We start from the raw sequence: 26,443 nt of genomic DNA, 5'->3' as shown, positions 1-26,443 counted from the left end.
TTTGATCTTGTTTAATTTTGCTTACTACTCAATAGATCAAGCCAGTAAAGGCTAAAAGTAAAACTAAATCACTAAGGATGAAAAATCAAAAGTTTTGAGTGATGTTTAAAAGAATAAATTATTATTTTTAATACTACACATTTATTTTTAAATAAGAACCTATTATTTCAATTGTGGTGACATTAGGATTTTCTCTGTCAGTTTCATATTTGAGAGAGCAGAGTTGGAAAGGATCTTGGATATTTCTATTTTTGTTTTGTTTTGTTTTGTTTTTTTGGACAAAATAGATTCAATAGCTAGTGATAACATAATTTCCAATAGAAAATAAAGAATAAGACAGAAAGATTATCTTCAGTTTAGATACACTGACTTTTTTTTTTTAAGATTTATTTTTATTTTTTTATTTATTTATGCCAGCACTGGGTACAGTCAGAAGCGCGGGAGGGTGAGAGAATTCACCAGAGCCAGAGCGGGGAGCAGAGCAGGCAGAAGGACCGAAGTACACTGCTGAGGGGAGCAGCGGGCGGCAGGAGAGGTCTGCGCGCCATGTGGGACCCTCCTCTGGTGGCCGGGGAGCAGCCGGGGATCAAACTGGCGCTGCAGAGGCTGGGGGCAGCTTCGTAACCCAGCGCTCAACCGCTGCGCCACCAGGGAGGCCCGATACATTGACTTTTAAAGGAAGAAAGTTGCTTGCTTGGAGAATATTCTCAGTGTCATAAGTTATCTGAGTGTGTCTATTAGATTTTTAGTCAAAATCAACTCTGCTTTCTATCAGCCTCTTAGTTTCAGATCTCTGAAAGTGGTAAACTGGCTGTTTTAAATGCCCTCTTAAATGCTGTATTAAATTGCTCTGGGTTATTTGTCCCTTGGTAGAATGTAGAAATGTCAGTGAATGTAGAAATGTCAATTTTTAGATTTTATAAATATGTCTCATTTATATTTCAGAAAATTAACAAAAGTGCCTTTGCTATTTGGTATACATGCTTATTTAAATTATAAACATTTTTAGCTGCTATGATAGCAGTTATCTCTGTTAAAATGTTACCTATGTTGGGCCTCCCTGGTGGCACAGCTGGTGGAGTGCAGCGCTGTGAAGCTGTCTGCAGCCTCTGCAGTGCTGGTTCAATCCCCGTGGTCTCAGAATAACTCACATGGCACGGCAGACCTCTCCTGTCTTGCGCGCTGCTCCCCTCAGTAGTGTATTTCGGTCCTTCTGCAAGCAAGTTCTGTTCCCCACTCTGTCTCTGGTGAATCCTCTCACCCACCACACCTCTGGCCTGTACCCCAATTCTTATATGCATAAATAAATCTAAAAAAATAAATAAAATGTTACCTATGTTATATTGAGAAATAGTTTTCATTAATAAAATCAATTACTTTATATTTTCCCCTCTATTAGCTCTTCTCCTGAATTAATTTCTTTTTCACATTGGTGACTCTTGTTTCACTGAAGTAGAAAATCTTAACATCTTTATTTGTCTTTTTGTTTTTCAATCAATGTTATAATTGGTGAGAGAGATAAATTCTATTTTCACTACTTTATTATATCCATACCTACCTTTCCATATTTTATTTGTTGCCAGCCAGTGCAGCTACTTATCATAACATACCTTGAAGTGCTTATCCCCTGAATTCAACTTGTCAGTCATCCTGTCTTATGGCTAATTTTTAGTAAATATCAATATTATTTTGTTAGTTTCCATTTGTGAATAATTAGTATACAAAAATTTTAAGTCCAGACATTTATCATGGATTTTGATTCCAAACATTTTTTGAATTTTCAAAACTATTTTTCAATAATATGTGATGAGATTATCAACCTCATCTACGAATTACTTTCTGAATGCTACTTAAGTGTTTTTGTCCTACCTGATCTGAATATCCTCACTCTTTTATTCCAATATCTAGCCCATCTTTTTTTTTTTTTTTTAAGATTTATTTATTTATTTATACAAGCACTGGGTACAGTCAGAGACACGGGAGGGTGAGAGAATTCACCAGAGCCAGAGCGGAGAGTAGAACAGGCAGAGAGACGAAGTACACTGCTGAGGGGAGCAGTGGGCGGCAAGAGAGGTCTGCGCGCCATGTGGGACCCTCACCTGGTGGCCGGGGATCGAACCGGTTCTGCAGAGGCTGCGGGCATCTTCGCAATCCAGCGCTCAACCACTGTGCCACCAGGGAGGCCCCTAGCCCATCTTTTTTTAAAATCAAATTTTATTACCCTGCAGGTAGCCTTCTTGATCATAAATATCATATTTGATTATAAATTATTACATTTTATAATTAATATATATAGATGCATATTTGTATCAAATATGATACATATCTTGTTCCATCATTTATCTTTTTATGTAGTATTGTTTTCTTCCCAAAATAAATTGTAAAAAGTTGATGTTAGACACTATGGCTTATTATTTTTTTGTAGCATAGCATCTAAAAGAGTGTTTTGCAACATATGTGTAGTCAATAAATACTGGTTTTATTAAACTTCTTTTTTAATTACTCAGTGCTACTGTTAAGATTGATATTACATGCATTACTTTGAGGGTAGTTCACATCGGACATAGATTCATCATGATTCCCCTTTTTAGTCTGTAGGTATAACAGTTTCCTTTTTTTTAAGATTTTTTAAAATTTATTTATACATACAAGAGCTAGGTCAGAGGTGCAGGGCTGAGAGGTTTCGCCCAGAACAGAGTGGGGAGCAGAATAGGTGGATCTACTGTAATACACTGCTGAGGGGAGCAGCAGGCCAGATTGGAGTGGTCAGCTGTGCCACGTGGGTTGCTCCCTGGCCTGGGATCCAGCTCATGCTGCGGTGGCTGCTGATAGCTTGATAGTACTGAGACTTAACCCCTGTGCCACTAAGGAAGCCCCAGAAGGTACAACAGTTTTCTTACTTTAAATAATAATACATATTAGCTGACAGGGGATACACATGAACACAAAGGTAGTTTTCTCAGAGCGAGGCTACACCATTGCACCATGGTGTGCTGACCCCTGTAATTTCTACAAATGTGGGCAACTCTGCTGTGTAATTTGTGGTAGTGGGGGACTGTGTTCCTGTTCTTCCCTGGTGAAAAATAAATAAATACAATCAAGTAAATAAGAATGTCTTGTTAAGATACAGATAGTTTTGACTATCCAACTGCAACCATATTTTTCTTATTATATAGGTATTAAAATGTAATTTATTGATCAATTTATAATGAACATCATTATTGATCAATGATTGTCCTTGTATGAAGTTAGCCGATGTAATGTTAAACACTTCATAGTTTTTTCAAAATCATTATGTCCATTTCAAATATATAAAGAGAGCAAAGGATCAAATTTTCAATATTATGCATGCCTTGTTTTACAAACCCTGATCTTAGTGGACATTTTAATTAGAAATATTTTATGTCATCTTTTCTAAATGAAATAAAGGTCTCTTATCACTACTCGTTATCATTTCTTTCTACCTAAATCAAACACCTGAAATGAAGGGGCAACTTACTGGATATATATCAGATATTTCATGCCTGTCCACATTTTCCTGAACACAACTTTTGGTATTAGAGAACTGTTTAATTTTCTTCTGACATTTGTGTCCAAAATGAGCCCTTTGGTGGTGCCAAGGGTCAAGAATGATCACAAGAAACTGTGGAAGCTCAATCACTACATAGATGATTAAGGCCTGACCTTAAGTTTTAGTTCTCCAGGTTTTTCCTATTATGTAGGTATTAAAATGTATCTAAAGATGTCAATTACAGTAAATCTAGCCTTTGGGAAATTATTAAACCAAAGGATTATGTGTTTTCTTGCCATACTTTAATGCTTGAAATATAGCAATGTACCTAGTCACCAAAATTACCATGAAAAATATGGTCATGATTAATGGGTTCGATGATAGTTTGCACTGAATGAAAAATTAACAAAGTATTTTAATATAAATTAACTAATTAATTTCAAACTCAGTTTCATTTTATTGCAACAAATATGTTATTTATTGCACCCATCAGCAAATCACTATAAAATAGTTGAGAACTATATTTGACATTTAAAGTACCTACTTCTTTCAAGTTTTGTCTTCTCTATAAACTCCTCTAGAATGAAATTTTACTCCAAGATCAAAAGTGGGCATTATTTAAGTAATAATTTGCAAACATTTTTCAAAATCTCTGAGAGCCTTAATTTCAATTTAAGGCAATGAAGTTTTATCAAGTTTTATAATAATAATATTGTCAATAATGTGTGCCTAGTATATGAGCTCTTGGTAAATATTTGTTCATTATTTGGCCATGTATTCCTGTGCTATCAGTTTTGGATAATAGAAGCAAGCTTGATAAAGCTTTACTTTTAGAATTTACCTTTTGGTAGAGAAGTGAATGTAATTATTAACAACATATGATTCACTTGTCTAGTGAAAATGTCAACTAATTAAAGGCATTTATATATCATACGAAGGGTGCTTTATGAAATTATTAATATTTTAGTTTTATTTTGAAGATAGTATATAGTGAGCAATAGAGAGCTATGAGAAAGGGAGAGGGAGGCAGTGGAAATAGTTTGAGCAAATGGGAAAGTGTGATTTGGTGAAGAAGGGAGAAGGTAATTAATCATAGTTATCTGTAGCTGCAGAAATATTGGGGAGCAGTAACTGGAAATCAACTTGGGCAGGTAAGTTTACTTTGAATTAAAATATGTATCATAATTAACTGGCCAGAGCAACTATCCTTTGAAGATTTTTGAGTAGACAGATGAAATTAAAAAGTTTTGGAAACTTATCTTTATAGCAGGTTGAAAAATACTTCCATGTAAAGAGAGACTGAAGAGATAAAAGTCAGAAAATGCAATGATTTACTTGTTGATGCTTGGCGGTGGGTGTGGTATGGTGACATGAATCTGAGGCACTGTGACCCTTTTCCTCTGTGTTGTAAAACCAGTCTTATCCAATAAAATAAATAAATAAAAGATACACAGAATCTGCTATATTACTATCTCAGCCAAAGATGAATATCTTAGAGTACAAGTAATGAGTGCTTGCATTAAGAAAACCATATTATAAATAAATAAGAGTACATACAAGTGTTTCAGAAGTTACATCTCTAAGAATTAATGATGGTTGGTGACCTAAATGGACTGAAAGAGAAATTATTTTGGTAGAAGGAGAATAGTTTATGTTTGCACAAACAAAAATTGAACTTAAAATATGTTATCCAATTGAATGCTAGCTATGAGTTGGAAATTGCAGGATTACAAAGTACAGACTGAGAAAGTATAAACTGTAATTCCAAACACAAAAGGAAATTCATGTCATAAAATGGGTCATATATTAAAGGGAAATTTAAGTAGAAGAAATGAGAATGAAGAACAGAATCACAATTTTCTTTTTTTTTTAAATCAGATAACATCCCTTTGTCCACTTTTCTTTTTTATGCATAAGTTTACACAAACCTTCCTCAATTTATAAAATCACTATCAACATTCTCAGAATTGGGTATCCATAAAATAACCACCCAGCTCTTCAGATTCACACCTTTTTTTTTTTCATTGTTTTATTTATTTATTTTTTTAAATAATAAATTTTATTTTTATATTCCCCATACAATTTCTCCCCCCCATTTTGACCCCAATCCCTCCCCTTTTGCCCCCCACCCCCCAAAAAGTGTCTCTGGTTCATAGTTCTTTGTTGATTTTGATTTTCACTTTCTTATAGTTATTCATTTTCCTGGTCCCTTATTTAAGTCATCTAGATTCCTGCTATGAGTGAGACCATCCGGTATTTTTCTTTTTCTTTCTGGCTTATTATATTCACACCTTTTTGAAGGCTGTCTCAAATTCCTTGAATCCCTTGTCTTACATCACACTACAAGTAGGTTTATGGAGAATTAACTATTTCTTCAAAGGAGAAGTTTCTTTTTGTGAATTCTCACTAGAATTGGTACTGTTCATGGTTTTTAGATACTCTCTTATCCCTTGTTCAACTACTTTCTACTCTTTCTCACTATTGTGCTTTTCTTAACTTGTTTCTGTCTGAAATATTAGAATTACTTGGACACTGTTGAGCCTTTATGATGTACCAAGTACTCTCTGAGTGTTGAGGAATTGTGAGTAAAAAAGGAATCTCAGCCTGAGAGATGAGAAGATAGCCAAGAAACCCAGCTAATTTGCCCACAAAGATGTTTCCTGAAAAAGAAGGGCCTGATTGGTTGATGATGGAAATCTATTTTAAAGTGCTTGACCATGTTTGACCAGACTTAGTATAATTCCATTTTTTAAATTTCATGGGTATATTTCTTCTGTTTGTATCTTTTATTCACACTGCTTTATTTCACTTTGTAGTTATATTGTTAGAATATGAGTTTAGATTAAAGAAGGTAGATTTATAAAAACCATCAGCAGTCTGGGCTTATGATGTAGTTCTTCACAAAGGGATTTGTTTCCTTATGTCACTTAACAGTGAGCCCTATACATGACACTTCTTTTTCTTTTTAATAATATTTTATTTTTTTAATTGTAACATTAGGATTCTCCCCATTAGATTCTCAACTTGAGGGTTCCAAAAGAACTCATGTTTATAATTAAAATCCCAAACTTGGGATATGGTAGAACTGTGATAATCTATTTGAGAAGAAACATTTCCCCCCCCCCCTGCATAGGGTGGGAGAGGCAACTCTTGTTGCGATAACCCTTTTGACATGAAGCATATCTTCTTATATTAAAACTTAATTGTAGGTCTGGTCTAGTGTCATCTGGTGTTCTACAACATTTAAATTAAGACAATTTTAATGATTTTTTAAAAATTCAAACATATTTAGTTATTTCATTTAAAATTTGACAACAGGGCTTCCATGGTGGCCTAGGGGTTAAGACTCAGTGCTATCACCACAATAGCCTTAGTCTGATCCCTGGCCAGGTTGCTGACCCACATATGGTGCAGCAGACCTCTCCTGTCTCGCCCGCTGCTCCCCTCTACAGTGTATTTCAGTAGATCTGCCTACTGTGCTCTCCAGTCTGTCTGGTAAATCTTCTCACCCCCAAACCTCTAGCCTACACCCCAGTTCTTGTGTGCATAAGTAAATAAAAATAAATCTTAAAAAATAAAATAAAATTTGACAAAAAACTTCTCAACCTCTGCACTATTTTATTGCTATTGCCTTGTTCCTTCACTCAACTAATATATCTTGTGACAATTAATGCTCATTTACCTTTCCTTATATAATGCTTCCTTGCTCTTTGTGTGTGCCTCCTTTCATGGAAATATTTTAGTAAGTTGACAAAATTTAAGTAATAAATACTTCTTTGTTGTGATGAGTGTTTAAGATTTATTGTTTTCAAACAAGTTTCCAGGTTTGGGATAAAAAAGTTTCTTTAGATACTTTCTTTAGCTATTTATATGATAGCACATATAAGACCTGGTCTGTGAATATAGGATACTTGGTTGAGTATGAGTTTGTTTATTTTTATGACCAGTAAATTTCATCATTGCTCAATTAAGTTCTGTGTTGGCCTGGTTATGAAATGCATATTAGATGACAGATGCAATGTTCTATTGTATCTCCATTTCTTCTGTTTCTCTCTGTATGTAATAAAAATGAAGGGGAAATAATTGTTTAGATCAGATGGTGCAGATATCATGGTAAATCTTATGATTATAATCATAATTAATTATTACTCAATTTTTTTTCAGCTCTTCTTCAAGTGACAATTTCACTTAGCAAAGTAGAGCTTAGTGTGGGTGAATCTAAATTCTTCACATGTACAGGTATGTATTTCTACAAATTCTTTCAGACAAATTCTTTAATTATTATTATACTATATTGTACCTAAAAGTACCTAAAAGCTCAGTTCTCTAAATGTAAAATCTTATTAGGATTATCATGATTGGAAAGTTAGTAATCCCATATTTTACTTACTAAAAACTATGTATTTTGTTTCTATTAATTTATTCATTTTGACTGTAAAACAATCTAGTGCCATTATTTTGAAAACAACTTGTCAATTATAATATCCGTACAATGAATTTTCATCAGCTTTAAAATATTTCTACCTAAATGTTTATATTAGGATGAATATAAATATTTAACTTAAACATTTTTGCAAATATGTAACACAAATTAGATATGACACACAGCATTAAAGTTATGTTTGAATGAAAATTTTAGGGCAAAGCAAATAAAATCCATCCTCATGAAAAGTGATCATCGCAAAGTAGGTAGTTATTTAGTCATGAAATATTTTGTAATTTTTTTTACTAATAACTACCTTTATCTTGAAGCCTGTGAAAAATTATGTCGACTTTAACCTATTTGATCATGCACTTGCAGGATTCTTTTAGAAGATACTTTGATTTATTTTAATACTTAAATTTTTAATTCAGATTTTAAGGCAGTATACTGCAGAACTCACAAATGAACACATCCTACTTCTGTTTAGATGCATCATATTGATTATGATGCATACATACTATAAACTAGAGTTTTAAAAAATACTCATTTAGTGCCATAATCACATTTCAAAATAATTTCAAAATTGTTTCTCACAGGAGTTTGGGTGGAGGGGGAGTGAAGCCCTTGTCTTTATGGAGGTGTGAAGATATCCCTCCCCTGATTATGTAGCTATATAAATGACTGATAATTTAATAAAATTTTGGGAAAAATTTCTATTTGATTATACTTCAACAATTTAAAACTGGATTAAAATAGGCATTTTTGACATAAAATACATTGTAAAATTTGGAGAATATCATGATTTATTTAAAGTATAATTAAAATCAGTAAAATAGAAATAGCCGTAACACATATTTATAAATCCTATTCATTTAATATATATATAATATCACATTCTATTAAAACTAAAAAGTCATGATTTTTCATGTTTATTTTTTAAAAGCCTTTGTTGCTAGACTGTTGCTAGCATGTTTTGTTTATTGACAAATGGAGATACAGAGTTGGGGAGAGTTTGGTTTAATGTCTTCTTTTGTGTCAGCAGAAATTTAGCATAAGAATATAGTCATTGTTTCTAAATCTCATCCATAATTTATATACACAGATGCAAACATCCAACTCAATATCACATAATCAGTATAGTGAAATAGTTTAAAAATAAATTTTGAAAATAAAATAAAAAATGTATTTTTCTTGTATTTCAATATTATATCATGGTGAGAAAGCGTTTATTATGGTGGCCTCTATTTGTGTTACATAAAATCAAATTAAAATTTTACAGGACTAATTAAAATTAACAACATTCAGTAGTACTGTTCTGTTGTTACTAATGAGACAAAATAATTAAATATTTTCTCCTTTGATATAAAGATATGTAACTAAAACCTGTAGCCAGAGAAGTGGTTTTATTTATGTTAAATCTAGTAGTAGAACATGAATCTAAAAATGAAGACATGGGATCCCATGAAAATCAGAATGTGTGCATATATTTTTCTACTAAAATGATAACTACACTGATATGACTTTCAAGTTTACTGACACTGTAAAGCAAAAACTTCTGAAACTCAGTAATGTAAATTTGTAAAATTAATTAGAATATAGCTCTAGATAAGTGTGTGTCATATGTAAAATAAAAATTTTAATACTGAATTTCCAAGGAATTATAAAGTGTACATCCATAATTTGTCTAATAGTCTAGTTTCATCAATAAAATAACTTGGAAAGTTTTATTGGAAATTCTTGTGTATTAAAAATGAGACTCTTATGCACATTCAAAATAAACTATGAAAATAAAATAAACTATGGAAATAAAATAATTTTTCAATATTGTTAAGATTGAAATATTAAATGTCCAAAATATGTCCGAAATATTTCACAGATTATCGCATATAATTTACTGTATAAATTACATTTTGTATTGCTCAAAATTAAAGTAATGCACTTATTTAGTCTTTTTCAAATTCTCTACTGAGTGGGAAATTAAAACAAATAACTTCTTCAAATGGTTGGCATTATGGTTCTATTCAGAAAAAAATCAAGATAAGAGCTATTTAAGATTAAACTAAACATTCTTTCATACATTTTGCTCAAATATGTCCAATTTGAAGTGGAAAGCAGGATAATTTGTTTCTAGAGCCATTTCTTGAAAAAAAAAAATCAGAAGGAACAATTTTCTTCAAAGAGGTCCTGCAGATGTTAGTTAACTTTATGCATTTTCCCCCGATACTTTGAGTTAATCGTCTGTGCTGCTTCCACAAATTATCTCTCAAGCAATTAGGTGAAATACATCCTTTTGGTGGCTAAAAGCAAACACAGGAAGCTCTAGCTTTTAAGAAGAGGATAATAACCTAGATTCTGAATTGGAAAACTTAAATAAATGTTTACCCTGTAATGATTTGGTTGTAATTGCCTAGCAGTATAAGTATCATTTCAATGCATTCTAATTATCATATGATTAAATAGTTAACAGTTTTGGATTAAGATCATGAAACTATTCACTTCATTTAGGAAAAGAGAAGATTAGACCTCCATATTTTAAAAATAGTCTTTGGACTTAACTACAAGTTTAATAACATGAGAAATTAATTCAAAATTTGGTATTATCAAAAATCAAAGTTTATTTTGTAAAATATTTATAGTTTTATGAGTTCTGCTTTACCAGGGGAAAAAAGTGCTAAATTCTGACCCTAGTATAGACTATTGAGCAGGTAAAATGTTAGTAAGCACATTTCTGTTCAGATATATCTATCAAGGGAAATTGCTTCTGATTCAGTGCTGGAGGCAGTTGCAGTACTAAATGTAGTGATAATTCATAAATTACTCTGGTAAAGTTTCCCCTATCATCGCTCAGATACCATGTTAAGTTTCCTATAGCACTTTTGGGTTTCATTTAATCAACCAGGATTGACTCTTCTATGTTGTATGAATAGGGATGAACATGTGTGCTAACATTTGTGTTTACTTTCAATTTTATAGGATTTTCATATTTTCAGTGTCTTATTTATATTTCTTCTAAATTGTTAAAAGTCGTTACATAATAATAAATGTCAATGCCAAGACAAACACTTGAAACATATTGTCAAATAGATGTTTTCCATGACTCTTTGCAGCAATTGGTGAACCTGAGAGTATAGATTGGTTTAATCCTCAAGGAGAGAAGATAATTTCAACACAGAGGGTCGTGGTGCAAAAGGAAGGTGTCAGGTCACGATTAACCATCTACAACGCAAATATAGAAGATGCAGGGATATACCGTTGTCAAGCAACAGATGCCAAAGGACAGACACAAGAAGCTACAGTTGTTTTGGAAATTTACCGTAAGTCTTGCATTTGTTTAGTTGATCGATATTGTCCTTTTAAATAAAATTTCAAACAAATTGAAATTCATTTAACAATAAAAACTAACACTGATTTGGACAAACTATATTCTGGGAAATATGCTAAGACCTCTACAAATATATTCATATTTATATTTTATCATAATACATATCTGAAATAGAATAGAGAGTAGGTGGTATTTGATCATAAACATATAGATGAAGTCAATTTGTTGGTTGATTATTTACATGATAATGTTTTAACTTTTTCAGACCATCAGTAGGGTAAGTAGAAGACAACCTATTTAGTAATATGAAATTTATTGAGATTATATTTTCACTCTAAAATAAAAGATCACAAATACAATAAATGAAATTACATATATGATAGCAGTGAATAGTCTAGAATGAAATTCAGGAAAGGCCGGGAAACCTACTATTTAAGAATAATTTTTAGCTGTATTCTTCACCACCAGGTGTTTTCATTTTAACAAGGTTACTACCCCTACACTTTATGGTATGGCCTCTGTTGATTGCTTCCTATATTCTTTTTCCCTTCTCATATTTAGGAATCCTTAATCTGAGTAGCAACTCGGTAGAGCCTGTTGACTCCCTGGGTTTGAAGCCAGGCTTATCACTGACTTTTGTGTCCCCTTGACGAGTTCTCTAACATGTCTTTAGTTTTCTCACTTATAAAATAGGTATAATAGTATTACCCACCTCATTTGTAGAACTGTTTGGAGGAATAGACTAATTGATATTGCATAAAATTCTTGGAACAGTACCTGACAATTTGTGGTTAGCAATTCCACCCCTGAAAAGTTAGAAAAAGCTTGAGAATCCTATCTCATAAAATATCTTTCCCTTGTAGATTTTTAAAAAATATTCTTTAAAAAGCTCTAAGGTAGAAAAAATTGTTTTCACAGAGCTTGACTTCATTGTTGACAACCAAAGCGATGTGTTGCCCTCATTTATCCTGATTTGACCTTTTCTCCTCTGTTCATCTTGAAGCATCTCAGGAAAGATATTTTCCTTATTCACTCTGTCCTCTCCTATATCAGCTTTATATAGATAACAAAAGATTAAATTGAAATGCTCATTTATTAGACATAGTATTTTAGAAAGATCTTTTATTCTTTGAAATGATACATAGGAAGTTACCTGGTGTTTTATTTGTGAAATAAAATATATTTTATTGTCTAGAACAATAACATTGAATTCCTTTTGTGAAAATTTCTTTTTTTTAATAATAAATTTTATTTTTATATTCCCCATACAATTGCAGCCCCCCCATTCTGACCCCAATCTCTCCCCTCCCACCCCCGCCCCCCTAAAAGTGTCTCTGGTTCGTAGCTTTTTGTTGATTTTGATTTTCACTTTCTTATAGTTATTCGCTTTCCTGGTCCCTTATTTAAGTTTTCTAGATTCCTGCTATGAGTGAGACCATCCGGTATTTTTCTTTTTCTTTTTGGCTTATTTCACTGAGCATGATCCCTTCCAGTGCCATCCATGTTGCTGCAAATTGCATGTGTTTATCTTTTTTGAATGCTGAGTAATATTCCATGGTGTATATGTACCACATCTTCTTGATCCAGTCATCTATTTTTGGGCATTTGGGTTGTTTCCAAAGCTTAGCTATTGTAAACAGTGCTGCTATAAACATAGGGGTGCAGGTGTTCTTTGGAGTTGATGTTTCTGTGTCCTTTGGGTAAATACCTAGGAGTGGAATTGCTGGATCATATGGAAGCTCTATGTTTAGTAGGTCCAGAAATCTCCACACAGCTCTCCATAGTGGTTGGACCAGTTTGCACTCCCACCAACAGTACAGAAGAGTTCCTTTTTCTCCACACCCTCGCCAACATTTGTTGTTGCTAGTTTTTTTAATACGTGCCATTCTCACTGGTGTAAGATGGTATCTCATGGTAGTTTTGATTTGCATTTCCCTGATGACAAGTGATGTTGAACATTTTTTCATATGCCTGTTGGCCATTTGCATTTCCTCTTCAGAGAAGTTTCTTTTTAGCTCTTCTGCCCATTTTTTGACTGGATTATTTTCTTTGTTGTTGTTGAGTCTCATCAGCTCTTTGCAGATTTTTGTGATCAGTCCTTTATCATTAGTGTTGGGTGCAAAAATGTTCTCCCAGTTGGTGGGGTTTCTCTTTGTTTTTGTTATTGTCTCTTTTGCTGTGCAGAAGCTCTTTAATTTGATGTAGTCCCAGCTGTTTATCTTTGCCTTCACTATCACTGCTTTGGGTGATGTGTCTGTAAAGATGTCTTTGATGTGCAAATCACGTAGTGTTTCGCCTATATTTCCTTCTATATATTTTATGGTTTCAGGTCTTATGTCTAGTTCTTTAATCCATTTTGAGTTGATTTTTGTGTATGGTGTGAGGTAGTGGTCAAGCTTCATTCTTTTGCATGTAGCGACCCAGTTTCTTTTGTGAAAATTTCTCATCAAACATACAGAGCATGGTCATTCACTCAGACAACACACCTGTGGGAGTTCTGCTACGTGGCAGACCATGTGCCGAATCATAGAGCTCAGTAGGGACCAAGAGGAAAAATATCACTGGCCACTTGGTACTTATATTTTAGTCCATAGAGACAAACAATCAGGAAGCCAAAAATGCTTTAAAGCTAGATATAAATATTATAGAACCCTATAGAAAATAAATTAAGTAGGGTAGAGAGACATGGAGAGTTCAAGTGGGAAGGTGGAGCAGAAATCTGAAGAAATGTAAAGGTATGCAGATGTCCCAGAATAACAAATCTTCAGTGTTCTAGAAACTGTCTGGAAGAGAAAGAGGGAATTAGAATCAGCCTCAAGGTGCCGACTCCAGTTATGTAGGGCATTGTAAATAAAGTCTTTGAACTTCATTCTCTGTGAAGTAAGAACTTACCAGATTGTATGATTAGATTATTTGGTTTTAAAGTCTTACAGACTCTAGATTTATTATAGGTAAATATTTTATTATAGAATCAGTAAACACAGATTCTGAAATATGTTATTGGAAGATGTAAGCCATACTACTTTTTTGGTTTGTCTTACTTTTTTGTCACAGAAAAACTCACTTTCAGAGAAGTGGTATCTCCTCAAGAATTCAAACAAGGAGAGGACGCGGAGGTGGTTTGCCGAGTTAGCAGTTCACCTGCTCCTGTGGTCAGCTGGTTGTATCACAATGAGGAAGTCACCGCTATTTCCGACAGTTAGTATTTTGGTAACTCCTAAGTTATATGTTTTAATAATACTGCATTTTTTAAAAGCCTTTCATTGACTTGAACAAATATAGAAATTTTTAACCCTGAGGATAAGATAAACTTTTCAGAACTTTAAAGCTCTAAACTAGGGCTTGGCCAACTCTGGACCTCAGGAAAAATTCAGTATCTGTTGTTTGTGTAGGTGTTTATCAGAATACAATACTTATGGCTTTGGAGACTGAGTTGAACAACCATGACACAGATGGCTTGGCCAATAAAGTGACAATATTTAAAATCTAGTCATTTTCAGAAAAGTTTGCTTACTCCTGTTTTAAGAAAAAAAAAAAAAAAACATTACAAACAGTGCAAGGATGCTCAGTAAAAGAAGCAGTGAATCCTGATGTATTTGAATTCTATAAATTATCAATCAAACATGTTCTAACAGCTCACTATATGTAAACTTAACAAAATATCTATATGAATCCCATTTATTATTCTGATACTTTTCTTTGAAAGACACCTACATTTTCTAAATATTATGGTGAAGTTCATGTGAAAAATAGACAAAAAATGTATTCATTCCAATTGTCTTCATGGTTTTGATTCAGGCTGAGCTAAAATTCCAGAATAATATGACATTTGAAATTGAAAGCATAATTTGCTTACATTATGCTACTTTACCATTGTGCATTGGGAGCATTTTCAATTTAGAATATATTTCAATGCACCTGCATTGCAGAGAGGTACAAATAATTGAGTCTTTTTAAATACTTTCTTTGGATGATTCTGTTTTGTGTTTCTAAAAGATGAAAGTTCCACAGCATAAAGGAGAGAAAGCAGAGTACCTATTTTTAAATGTGTATAGAGAAGATATCATGATCATGTTCACTAGCAATTTTTTTGAATTTTGAGAGATTTTTTCCTGTATTTGGCATATTCAATAGTTGTCAGTTATGACTGAAATTCTTTTTTCTATTATAATAAATTAATGAAAAATACTTTATTTCCTCTTCTTTTGTTTTAGGATAACTGCTTTAGATTTTACTGACAAACCCCATGAGTGAATTGTGCAAAGTATTTTCAGCTTTTTCTCCTCAATGATAAAGAAAAAAACAGCTCCTTTATAGCAGTTAAATGACAATGTCTAAACATTTTCAGATTGACTAATCTTGGGATTCAAATGTACATCTGGTGAATTGTAAACTTTAAGTAAAATAAGTTTTGAAAGGAATTGCATTTTTTTAAAAGACACATAGAACAGAAGACTCAAAGCAAAGATTGATGTTTAGGTGTAGTGGAAGTGGAGGAAACATGTCTTTTTGCTAGAGCTTGTGCATTATTTTCCTCTATCCTAAGATGGAATGATAGCTGGGATTTTGTATTCTCTTTATTCCTTTCCTTGGACTTGAAGCTTTGTACATTTCTAACTGTTCTGTACCTAGTCCAGTTTTTCATCTGTGAATAACAGATTGTATATACACTTTGCACAATGATTTTGTTTTATATAAGGCGTAAGGCATATCTTAAATATTTGTTAAATGAACGAGTATTATATTTAACTATATATAAAGCTGTAAATAAATGGCATGCATCTTTTAAATTCCTTTCCATTGAGTTATTAAGTCTTCGGGATCATTTTTACCAAAATTACTTGCATTCAGGTTATATATAGAAACAAAATCCAATCAAAGGGGATTGTGAAAGTTAAACATGAAACTTAGATGTAGTTGCATGTGAGGGAAATAAATATTAAAAAATCATGTACTATTTTTACTCTGGGATATGAGGGATGCAGATGAATTGTGAACCTTTAATATTGGTGAAACTCACCATATAGGGCATATTAAACAATTTATTTGATTCATAATGGACTTATAAGAAATAATATCCTTCACCTGATTATACCTTGTATGTTCCCTTTATTAAAGCTAATGAAATAAAATTAGTTTACAATTATAAAAGTAATATATAGGAAGATTTAGAAGAGAATGTGTCTAGGTAACTTCCTGCGGTCTTCTGTGATATGAGAGTAAAGTTTAGAGGCTCCAGATGAACAATGAGGGTTTGGAAATGTCCATCTTATTATTTATGCTGTTGGTAACAGCTGTGTGGCAGAAATCCAGAATTAAAATTTCTACAGAAGATTTTAAGTGGAGGTTTTCCATGTCATCTGTTAAAAAGAGATCATTTTGCAAAAGTATCCAAGCATTCAAGGAGTAAAAGTTACATTTTGTTGTAAACATTGAATATTCTGGCTTTCAGTGTCATCCAGAGCATATGCATTGTCATAGTCAGCCTCTTTCAAAGTTATCTCAGAAACACTCTAAACATTTTGGTCCTTGTCTGATGAAGTACTCTTTCCCTCCCAACAACCATCTATAAAACAACTTGCTCAATAAATTGAAATTAAATTTATCCAAGTTATTGAATACTTGGTATATGCCATCTACTAGATGGTGATGATTTGTGCTTGAAAGATTAAAAAGTTCACTGCCTTCAAAATACTAATAATCTAATAAAAAAGATAGCTATATCACTAAAACAAGGTATTTTGAAGTTAATGATAAAGGAAGTTCAGGAATAGAGGATGATAAAGAAAGACTACCTGAAGTGAATTAGGATTGAGAAGGGTATTCAATATGGGTGCTGAGAAGGAAGTGATCTTTTTTTTTAAAAATATATTTAATTTATTTATATAAGCATTGGGTACAGTCAGAAGCGTGGGAGGGTGAGAGAATTCACCAGAGCCAGAGCAGGGAACAGAACAGGCAGAGAGACGAAATACACTGCTGAGCGGGCAGGAGAGGTCTGCGCGCCATGTGGGACCCTTGCTGGTGGCCAGGGATTGAACTGGTGCTGTAGAGGCTGTGGTCAGCTTCGCAGCCCAGCGCTGAACCACTGGGCCACCAGGGGAGGCCCGAGAAGGAAGTGATCTTTAAATATAAAGAGGGATTAGACAAAGTATGGCAGCAACCTCTTAGGGTGAGAAACTTTTATTTTATTTCAATGGCCCAGAGGTGAAAGTCAGCATGAATGGCACATTCCTGAACCTGAAATAAGTTTGCTGTAACTAGAATTTATGAACAGGTACAACTAGAATACCTATACTAGTAGATAAATATAAGTGGGAATTTGTTAATAAACGAGTAAAAAGAAAGGAAGTTGGAAAGGAAAGTTGAGTCAAATCTCAGCCTTGACATCTCTGTTAAGGAGTTTGGAATCTATCCAAAGGAGACACCACTAAAAGGATTTAATCAAGAAAGTGACATGACCTAATACATATTTGAGAACAGTATCAGTGCTTCAATGAGTAAAATTAATTGTGTAGGAGTAAAGGAAAAATTCCAGGCAGTGAGAACAGTCTAAATTGAATGAAATACTTCCTGAAGGAGAAAGAAATTTAGACTAAGTAATGATTGAGGGAGAGATAATAGTATGTGTAATTTTATTGGAAATGCAGATTGAAACAAATGGAGAAATCAAAGATGACTCAAGAAATTTGACTTGGGCAACTAGTTTAATGTGAAGATAGAATTGGAATCCTGAGAAATTTCAGGCATATGTAGTGAGCTACATATGAAACATGCTAAGACCAAAATACTTGCAACCATTTTAGAGATATATGTGATAAGTAGATTTTAAGTAGATAGATGTGATAGACTTAAACATCTGTGGAATTCACCAGAATGATCTGGTCTGTAGAAAAATTTCAAGGTATCAAAATATAGATAGTAATTGTAAAAGTAAATGAGACAAACCATTCAATGGCTATGGAATGAGAATAAAAAGGAACTAAGAATATAACCCACTTAAAGAGTCATAAAGCAGAAATCTTATTGGGTATTATTTATTTCTTATAACTTTAAAAAAATGATATCTGTAAAACTGAGAGAAACCAATAATCTAGAAGTTAACAGTGCTAATAATAGTGTTATGTATAACTAATTGAAGAGTACTTTCTTAAATGTTTTCTATAAACACATATTAATGATGTTCTTTGATTTGAAGGTTCACTAAAGTTATTCCATGGACTTTATACACATATTTAGCATTTGCATGCATATTTCATGTAGTTTGTTTCTAAGTGGGAAAAAATTGTACTTAATATTATATATAATGATATATTTACACTTAGTAGGTGGCTACTGTCCCCCTAATATTCTAACAGTTTTCTCTCAGACAGTAGAAATGTTGTATTTATAATGACAAATTGAAACTAAAATTTTGCAATTCAAAGAAACACATCTTTCCTATCAAAATATGCATTATACAGATTTATTTTCCTTTTTCTATTAACCATTACCTTCCTGATAAAAATAACACTTCCCTGTACTATTCTTTTAAACTCCTGCCATTAGGGGCCTCCCCGGTGGCGCAGCGGTTGAGCGCTGGGTTGCGAAGCTGCTCGCAGCCTCTGGGGCGCCGGTTCAATCCCCGGCTGCTCCCTGGCCACCGGGCGAGGGTCCCACATGGCGCGCAGACCTCTCCTGCCGCCCGCTGCTCCCCTCAGCAGTGTACTTCGGTCCTTCTGCCTGCTCTGCTCCCCGCTCTGGCTCTGGTGAATTCTCTCACCCTCCCGCGCTTCTGACTGTACCCAGTGCTTGTATAAATAAATAAATAAATGAACAAATAAATAAATAATTAAAAAAAAAAAAAAGAATACAGAGCCTTATTGAAAAAAAAAATAAATAAATAAACTCCTGCCATTAAAGAGCATAAGAGTATGCTATATATTTAAATAAGTTGGAAAATATAATATTACAATGGTCTGGGTTTGATTAGGTGCATCCCTCTCTAATTTTAACCTTTATATTTTTCTCATTCTAATTTTTTAATTGTCTTTGAAAAACCATGCATTTGTTAAGGAGTTCTGGGGCACTCCAAGATTTGCACATCAACTTTCTTTTCAATATATAGCTTGGGGAGAAAATTTACAAGGGAAAAGCAACTGCATAAGCATTTTTGTATCTCTTCTTAGGGTCTACCAAAAAAAAAAAAATTATGGAAAAGATTTTACCTATTGAACTGAAAATTGTCATCGTTTACTTACTGAAGTTACCTCTGAATATCCACAATTCTGCTCTCTATTAATTATCCGTTAAACAACAAGAGATAATTAATAAATGATTACATTGCTTACTTGTTTATTGCTTACGTGTTTATCTGTTTTAATGACCTTGTATATAATATGATCTCTTGCCTATTTGTATTTCTAGCCTCTTCTTATCTCCTTACACTAAGACATTGCTATGACAAACCTCAAAATTGAATTGAACTTCTAAACTACCTAATTATAACAGTTTATGTCTCACTCACAATGATGGTAATGACAGAATTCTGTCATTCTTGCTTCCAACAATACAGTTGGGGGAATCCTAACCTCATATGGCTTCCATGCTTGCCTTACTTCTCTACCAAGCCAGAAGATAGGTGAAGAGCAGTAAACTTTGGAACAAGTCTCAAAAGTAACCTTTGATTCGAAACAGGTCCCCAAAATGATGACCTTTCTACTTTACCTGAAGGTTCAAGGTTAACAAAGATATCTCTCTAATTCAGTATTGTATTACAAATATAGAGCCTATTAAAGAGATACCAGTGACATGTACAAGTGCATTTATTAAAGAATTTTCAGAAATTGCCATTAGTGAATGTTTCAAAATAGGAGTAGATGTGAGAAGATTCTTTACTTGATTGATTGGAAGAGAAAGATCTTAACACTGCAACAAAACTGGAAAATACTGCCAGGCTGAGATGCTGCTTAAATTAGTCTTGAGTGTTTTAAAGAATCGGCTAATGCATTATTTATAACAGTTTATTTTTTGTATGTATGAAAGTGAAAACACCCACACATGAAATGGAATCTTGAAATAAAATTAATAAAGTCTAATCTAATAGATTAGACTAAAATCGATTAGCTTTCATTTATAAAAAGAAATCCCTCAAATAAATTTGAGATATGGCCATTTTTTATATCCTCTATGTGACTTGAATATTATTGCTGCCTCCTCAGGGTGTGCAAAATTATTAGTTTAATTATTGTGTGAGGAAGGATATTCAATCAATTTTCTTACCCTTTTCCAAACCCTGGTTGCTACATATTTGTAGTCAAAGCCTTTTCATGTCTGCAATATCTAATCTCTCTGCATTGTTCTTTTGTGTATCATTTCTGCATTCAAAGTACCAAGGGGAAATAATAGCGTAACAATTTTATGTGGAAATAAAGTCTTGAATGTATTTTAGAAAGGAAAAAAAAAAGAGGTGTAACAAGGCAGTGTGGAGTGGAAAAATTGAAGTCACAAAATTACATTTTACTTTCAAATTTGAATTTGTTTGTTGATGAAAAGTTTGATAGTGTCTGACAAGTGCCATATTTTAACTCTTAGCAATTTAGCACACTGGACTCTGTCTTGGATTACTGATATCATTTCCTCCTCTTTGCTTACTTTCCAGATCGGTTTGCTATGTTAGCCAACAATAATCTGCAGATTCTCAACATCAATAAAAGTGATGAAGGTATATACAGGTGTGAAGGAAGAGTGGAGGCTAGGGGAGAAATTGACTTCCGTGACATCATTGTTATTGTTAATGGTAAGCAGAGAATAATTTGTACAGATTTTATTTGCTGCATTTTAACAACATCTTTATTAAGACTTCCCTAATACACCCCTTCTGTACCTGGAGGAAATCTCTCTTCTATGACAGCATCTGTTGTACTGTTACAGCTTCAATGGCAGGAGCTACGAATTACTTAACACTGTCATCTCTTTTTTTTTAAATATTTATTTATTTATATAAGAGCTGCAGTACAGGCCAGAGGTGTGGGAGGGTGAGAGGATTAGCCAGAGACAGAGCAGGGAGCAGAACAGGCAGACCAACTGAAAGCTTTGCTGAGGGGAGCAGCAGGTGAGATAGGAGAGTTCTGCTGCACCCTGGCCGGCCAGTAATGGAACCCGGGCTGCAGAAGCCTCGGACAGCTTCACAATGCCGTGCTCAACCCTCTGCACCACCGGGGAGGCCCAACACTGTCACCTCTGTTACAATGCATATAAGAGAGACTTTTCTGGCTTCGTAGTTGTTGAAAGAACGCCCACTGAAATTTAGTAAAATGTCATACTTGATTTTACTTTGAAATTACATGAATTGCATGTTGCTTAAACTAATCTATTGAACAGTATTTGCAGACACTCACAAATTCAATAATAAAATCCGTAAGTTATTCTTTCAAGTCTTAATGGACATTCATAACCAAGTTTATAGCATCCTAATGACATCTCTTCCTTCAAACTTGGCTTCTCTTCTTTATTTCTTGCTTTGTTAATATGACTTTCTCTGAGACCAGAAGACAGATTATTGCTATCCAACTTGTTTTCATTTTGATAATCTAATCTGTTGTGAACATGTCCACTGTAGTTATTTAACATTTGAAATATACTCTATTTCCTCTTCATCATACCTTTGTGAGAGTTCTGCTTGTTCCAATGTCTGTGTTTTTTTTTTTTTTTCTCTTGAATTGCTACAGGATGTTTTCTTTACTTTCAATCTTCATGTTCTTCCCACTGCACCTTTCAAATCTTAAAATTGTTGATGTTTTCCATTACCTTCAAGACAAAATCAGAAACACTTTTCATATATGGGAAGTGTTTTATGAGTACCGTTCCCCCTTCTCTAATCTTTAGCCATGAGCAACATTTGGTTCAGCTGTGGACATACTAATAGTGACACTACACAGAGGCATGGTTAAAATTTTCCTGCTTCAAAATAACAAATCAGTAATACTTATAACTGCAGAATACCATAAGCGGAATGTATTTTCTTTTCAGAATAGGCAAAATATGAATTTAAAGAGTTAAACATACTTTTTTTATGAATTGAGGGCAGGGACAAATAAGTGATTTTTTTTAACGTATCTTATCCCTCTTCCCCCATGAACTATCTGTGTAGTTATTGGAAAAGTATGGAGAAGACTATAGGAAATATCATTTAGATCTAAAAGTTTATCTTTGTTGGAACAAAGGTGTTTTATCACAAATTTCGTGCTGAAAGAGAAAGAATACTAAATCACTGCTATAATTAATTGGAATTTGTGGATGATACAATGGAGTACACCATGTGATATGGTCTGGGTCCTAGGTAGGCTGCTAGAAATTGTATATGCTCCAGGCAGATGACCAAAGGGCCTGACCTTCAGAGGAGATCTAACATTTCAGAACTGTTTAGAGGTGTGCGGGGACAAGTGCTTTTTTTTTTTTCAAAGATTTATTTTATTTATGCATACAAGAACTGGGGTATAAGCCAGAGGTGCAGGGGGTGAGAGGATTCACCAGAGACAGAGTGGGGAGCAGAACAAGCAGATCTACTGAGATAGACTGCTGAGGGGAGCAGCGGGTGAGACAGGAGAGGTCTGCTGTGCCATGTGGGTAGCTCTCTGGTCAGGGGATTGAATTCATGCTGCAGTGGCTGTGGATAGCTTGATACCACTGAGACTTTAACCCCTGTACCATCAGGAAAGCCAGGCACAAGTGTTTTTTAAGAGTGCCTAAGTCATTGGAGGCACTGTTAAAATTTCAGTAAATGAAGAATGGGTTTCACTATCGAGGTGTGTATCTATATTTATTTCAACATCTATAAGCATTTCTTATCTCTTTCTCTCATATCTCATAAACAAATTAATTTTCAGTGACAATTGATTTTGTTAATTATTGACTTAATTGTCAACTATGTTTACTTTGTAAAGGAATTTATGTGGCATATGTAAGTTTGTTTTGTCATGGACTAGTCTTTGTACTTCATATTCTCTTATGAAAGTGGGCATTATATTATGTGTTAGTATATGTCAAGTATTATGAAGTGTGAAATTTATAGGAAGTAGTATGTAAATATGATTGGTGTATGTTTTGCATATATAAAATTATATACATATTTTTAAACTAAAACTAACTCAAATCTAATATTAAAAAGGAACTGTCATCTGGGAGATTAATACTTTAACCCCTTATTATCCATTTTGCTGTAATAATGTGTGCTTAAATATGTTTGTACCATTTTCTAATCTGTTTATGTAGTAGATTATTTGTGAGTGTTTACATATGGTTACAATAATTGACCCTTGAATAGCACAGGGGTTAGTATTCACCCCCACATTGTTGAAAATACATATACACCTTTTTATTTTTCCCAAACCTTAACAACGAATAACCTGCTGTTGACTGCTTAAGTAGTACTGATACCATAAAAAGTGAGTAGTACATATTTTATATGCTATATATATTTATAGCATATAAAGTAAGCCAGAAAAAAGAAAATGTTACTCACAAGATCATAAGGAATCTCTTCCTTTAATAGATTATACTTGACTGTACTCTGTTTATCCATAATGTAAAGTACATTACCTGTTTACAGGAAAATAGTGGATTTGTAAATTTCAAACCTGCATTGCTCACACTCAACTGTATTTTATTTGAAGGAGAGATTCAGGGGTGCGTGTTCATTTAACAAACTTTGAATCTTCAAGTTCATCATGGTCTGCACTGAAACTGGTATATTTCATTCTATATATCTATACTTATTATTATTTCAGGCTCACAGAAGATAAATGCTGGAAAGTGTTTTCCTGTGTCACTCAAATCAGTCATGTAGGTAATGGACTTATTCTATGGGCATCCCACAGACCCTCCCCAAGCAAGTCATCCCCCTTCTGCATCCTACTTTCCTTCACCAGAATCAATTATAGATCCTAATCTCTGCTTGAACACTGCTTTCGCTCCATTCTTCTAGTTAGTCACATCATCTGCTCTTTACAGTCACAAATTCTCATACCTTAGAGTTCCTGGAACTGCTCTTTTTTTTTTTTTTTTTTTTTTTTGCACAAAAGCACCCATCGATTCATTCCTCTTCTGGGTGATTCAGTTTTCCCTCCCAAGGGTATGCACTGACAAAGCCACTAGATCTGTGCTTTGCTCTCACATTGTGCCTTTGCTTCAACCAGAAAAATCCTGCACTAGCCTTATTGACATTGTTCTCCTTCCTGGCTTCTTTTAAATCTTGAACTGTCTTTAAACTATTCCTTATTATTTCCCTTTTATAAAACCTTATGAAAATGGTTCCACAAAATGTTTGAGGCTGCAAAATATGTTAATAAAACACTTTATCTTACCTTTCTTCAGTTACAAAATTTAATTGATTATGCTCCCTTCACAACTTATATTACAAGCCTTCTCTTTTAACTGCTACTAATTTTTATCCTTATGATTTGATCCTCATCTTGGACAGCTTTCATACATCTCCACCCTCCCCAAAGTATACTGAAGTCCCAATCAAATACTGCAGTTGACCCTTTTTCACATTCACTAATTCCTTGCCAAATTTTGCCTCTGGAAGAAGCTCTGATCATTTTTCCATTGTTTGTTCTTCACAGATTTTTCCTTATGATTCCATCTGGGTCGTTCTCTATTTTTTTGAACAGTGAGTTCAAGATACCATTGCTGTTTTCCTTTATAGTACCAGCAGTACAACACGTTAAGGATTTTTTTTTTTTTTTTGTTCTTCCTCTGTGGCTTTCTTATTATATTTCTCAATAATTATGTATAAGTTTCACAAATATTTATCTTTCTTCCTTTAAGAGATTATATGTCACTGTTCATCTCCATGTGAAGTGCAATGTTCCCGTGGGAGGGACATGGATCCACATCCCATTGATGATGTGACTTGCTCTGATCAATGACATGTCAGCAAACATAATATACACTTTGGTTGAAATCAGGCTTCAAGCCTCTTGCTCTTTTCATTCTGCTATAAATAGCATGACTTTCTCAGAGACTTATCTTTTGCATTGGACACTGTGGTGAAGACATGTAGAGCAGGTGCAGATATGTAACATAAATAAGAATTAAATCACATTTTTTTAAGCCCTGAGATTTTAGAGATATTTGTTGTCACAAATAAGCAGACATTCAATCAATGAATTTTTCCTACTAAATAACCAATTTGAACATTCTCTGACTTAGGTGGACTTATGAAATCACTTCCCTATGCCTCAGATATTTTATAATTCTACATTCCTCAATGGTGATAATTTCTTATAATTTTTTCAACTTATTGAAATATTGGGAATTCAACTGAATAATTTTTACTGTATATTTAATTTTATTTTTATAGCATATATATCATTCTATTTATTCCATAGGTATGTATGAAGTGCTGGCTATGGGTTTCACATTATGTGATATTGCAAACAAAGTCAGATGTTGTTAAGTAATAGGGATATGTTCTGAGACAGGTGTGAGGAAAGTTGGCCAGTGTTTAAAAATCATAGAATATATTTACTAAGCCTAGTTATATAGCTTAATATAAACCCAGGTTTCATAACCTAGCCTTTTGGGATCATCTTTAGATATGTGGCCTGCTGTTGGACAAACTACCGTCATGTAACACCTGACTTTATTGCAGTCCTAAAAGATCATGGTTACTCTTAAGACACTTACAATTTTATCTCAGTAAATTTAAAAACTCAAGTTGACCATATTTGCTTATGATTGATGGAGTAGCTAGATGCAAAAGCATGTAATTACAATTTTTGTCATCTTCTCAGATTCTTTGATACTAAGAATGGGTACCTACTATAGCCCAAGAAGAGAGTTACATGATATTTTCAATAAATCTGAATATTAAAAGTATTATTTTATAGAATATAGAAAGGGGAAATACATTGCAAACATAACAGTATCTACAAAAAAGTAAAGAGGCTATGGAATGTCAACAAAATTACAATAAGTTAACTGTTACTGGAACATTGTATTTTGGGGAAGAATTGATGGTGGTGGGAGCCAGTTGGTGTACGGATTAGCTGTGGACGCATTTGGAAAGCATGGAGGATTGAATTATGGGCATTTACGGTTTTCTTCTATGCTACAAAGATGAGCTGTCATTGAGGAGCAAAAATCTTAGATGAGTAACTAAGTTGACAGGAGGATGGAAGAAGAGAAAGAAAATGAGTTCAAG

General features: G+C 33.6%; 1 protein-coding gene and 1 non-coding gene across 3 annotated transcripts in view; both read left to right on the top strand.

Annotated features, from left to right (window-relative positions):
* NCAM2 (neural cell adhesion molecule 2) overlaps window positions 1-26,443 on the top strand; it is a 413,941-nt gene that overhangs the window by 244,148 nt on the left and 143,350 nt on the right. For both annotated transcript variants that reach the window (XM_054700347.1, XM_054700348.1), the window contains exons 2-5: window positions 7,676-7,750; window positions 11,042-11,248; window positions 14,311-14,454; window positions 20,897-21,034. In XM_054700347.1, the coding sequence (XP_054556322.1) occupies window positions 7,676-7,750; window positions 11,042-11,248; window positions 14,311-14,454; window positions 20,897-21,034 (564 nt within the window). The remainder of the gene's footprint in view (window positions 1-7,675; window positions 7,751-11,041; window positions 11,249-14,310; window positions 14,455-20,896; window positions 21,035-26,443) is intronic.
* On the top strand, window positions 2,916-3,076 carry LOC119258376 (U1 spliceosomal RNA). Its single transcript, XR_005128238.1, has one exon. It is a non-coding gene; the product is annotated as a U1 spliceosomal RNA (small nuclear RNA).

This window comes from Talpa occidentalis, unplaced genomic scaffold (genome assembly GCF_014898055.3).
Source record: "Talpa occidentalis isolate TD23 unplaced genomic scaffold, MPIMG_talOcc4v2.1 talOcc4.4, whole genome shotgun sequence".
Taxonomy (NCBI): domain Eukaryota; kingdom Metazoa; phylum Chordata; class Mammalia; order Eulipotyphla; family Talpidae; genus Talpa; species Talpa occidentalis.
This window is presented reverse-complemented; position numbering and strand designations above follow the sequence as displayed.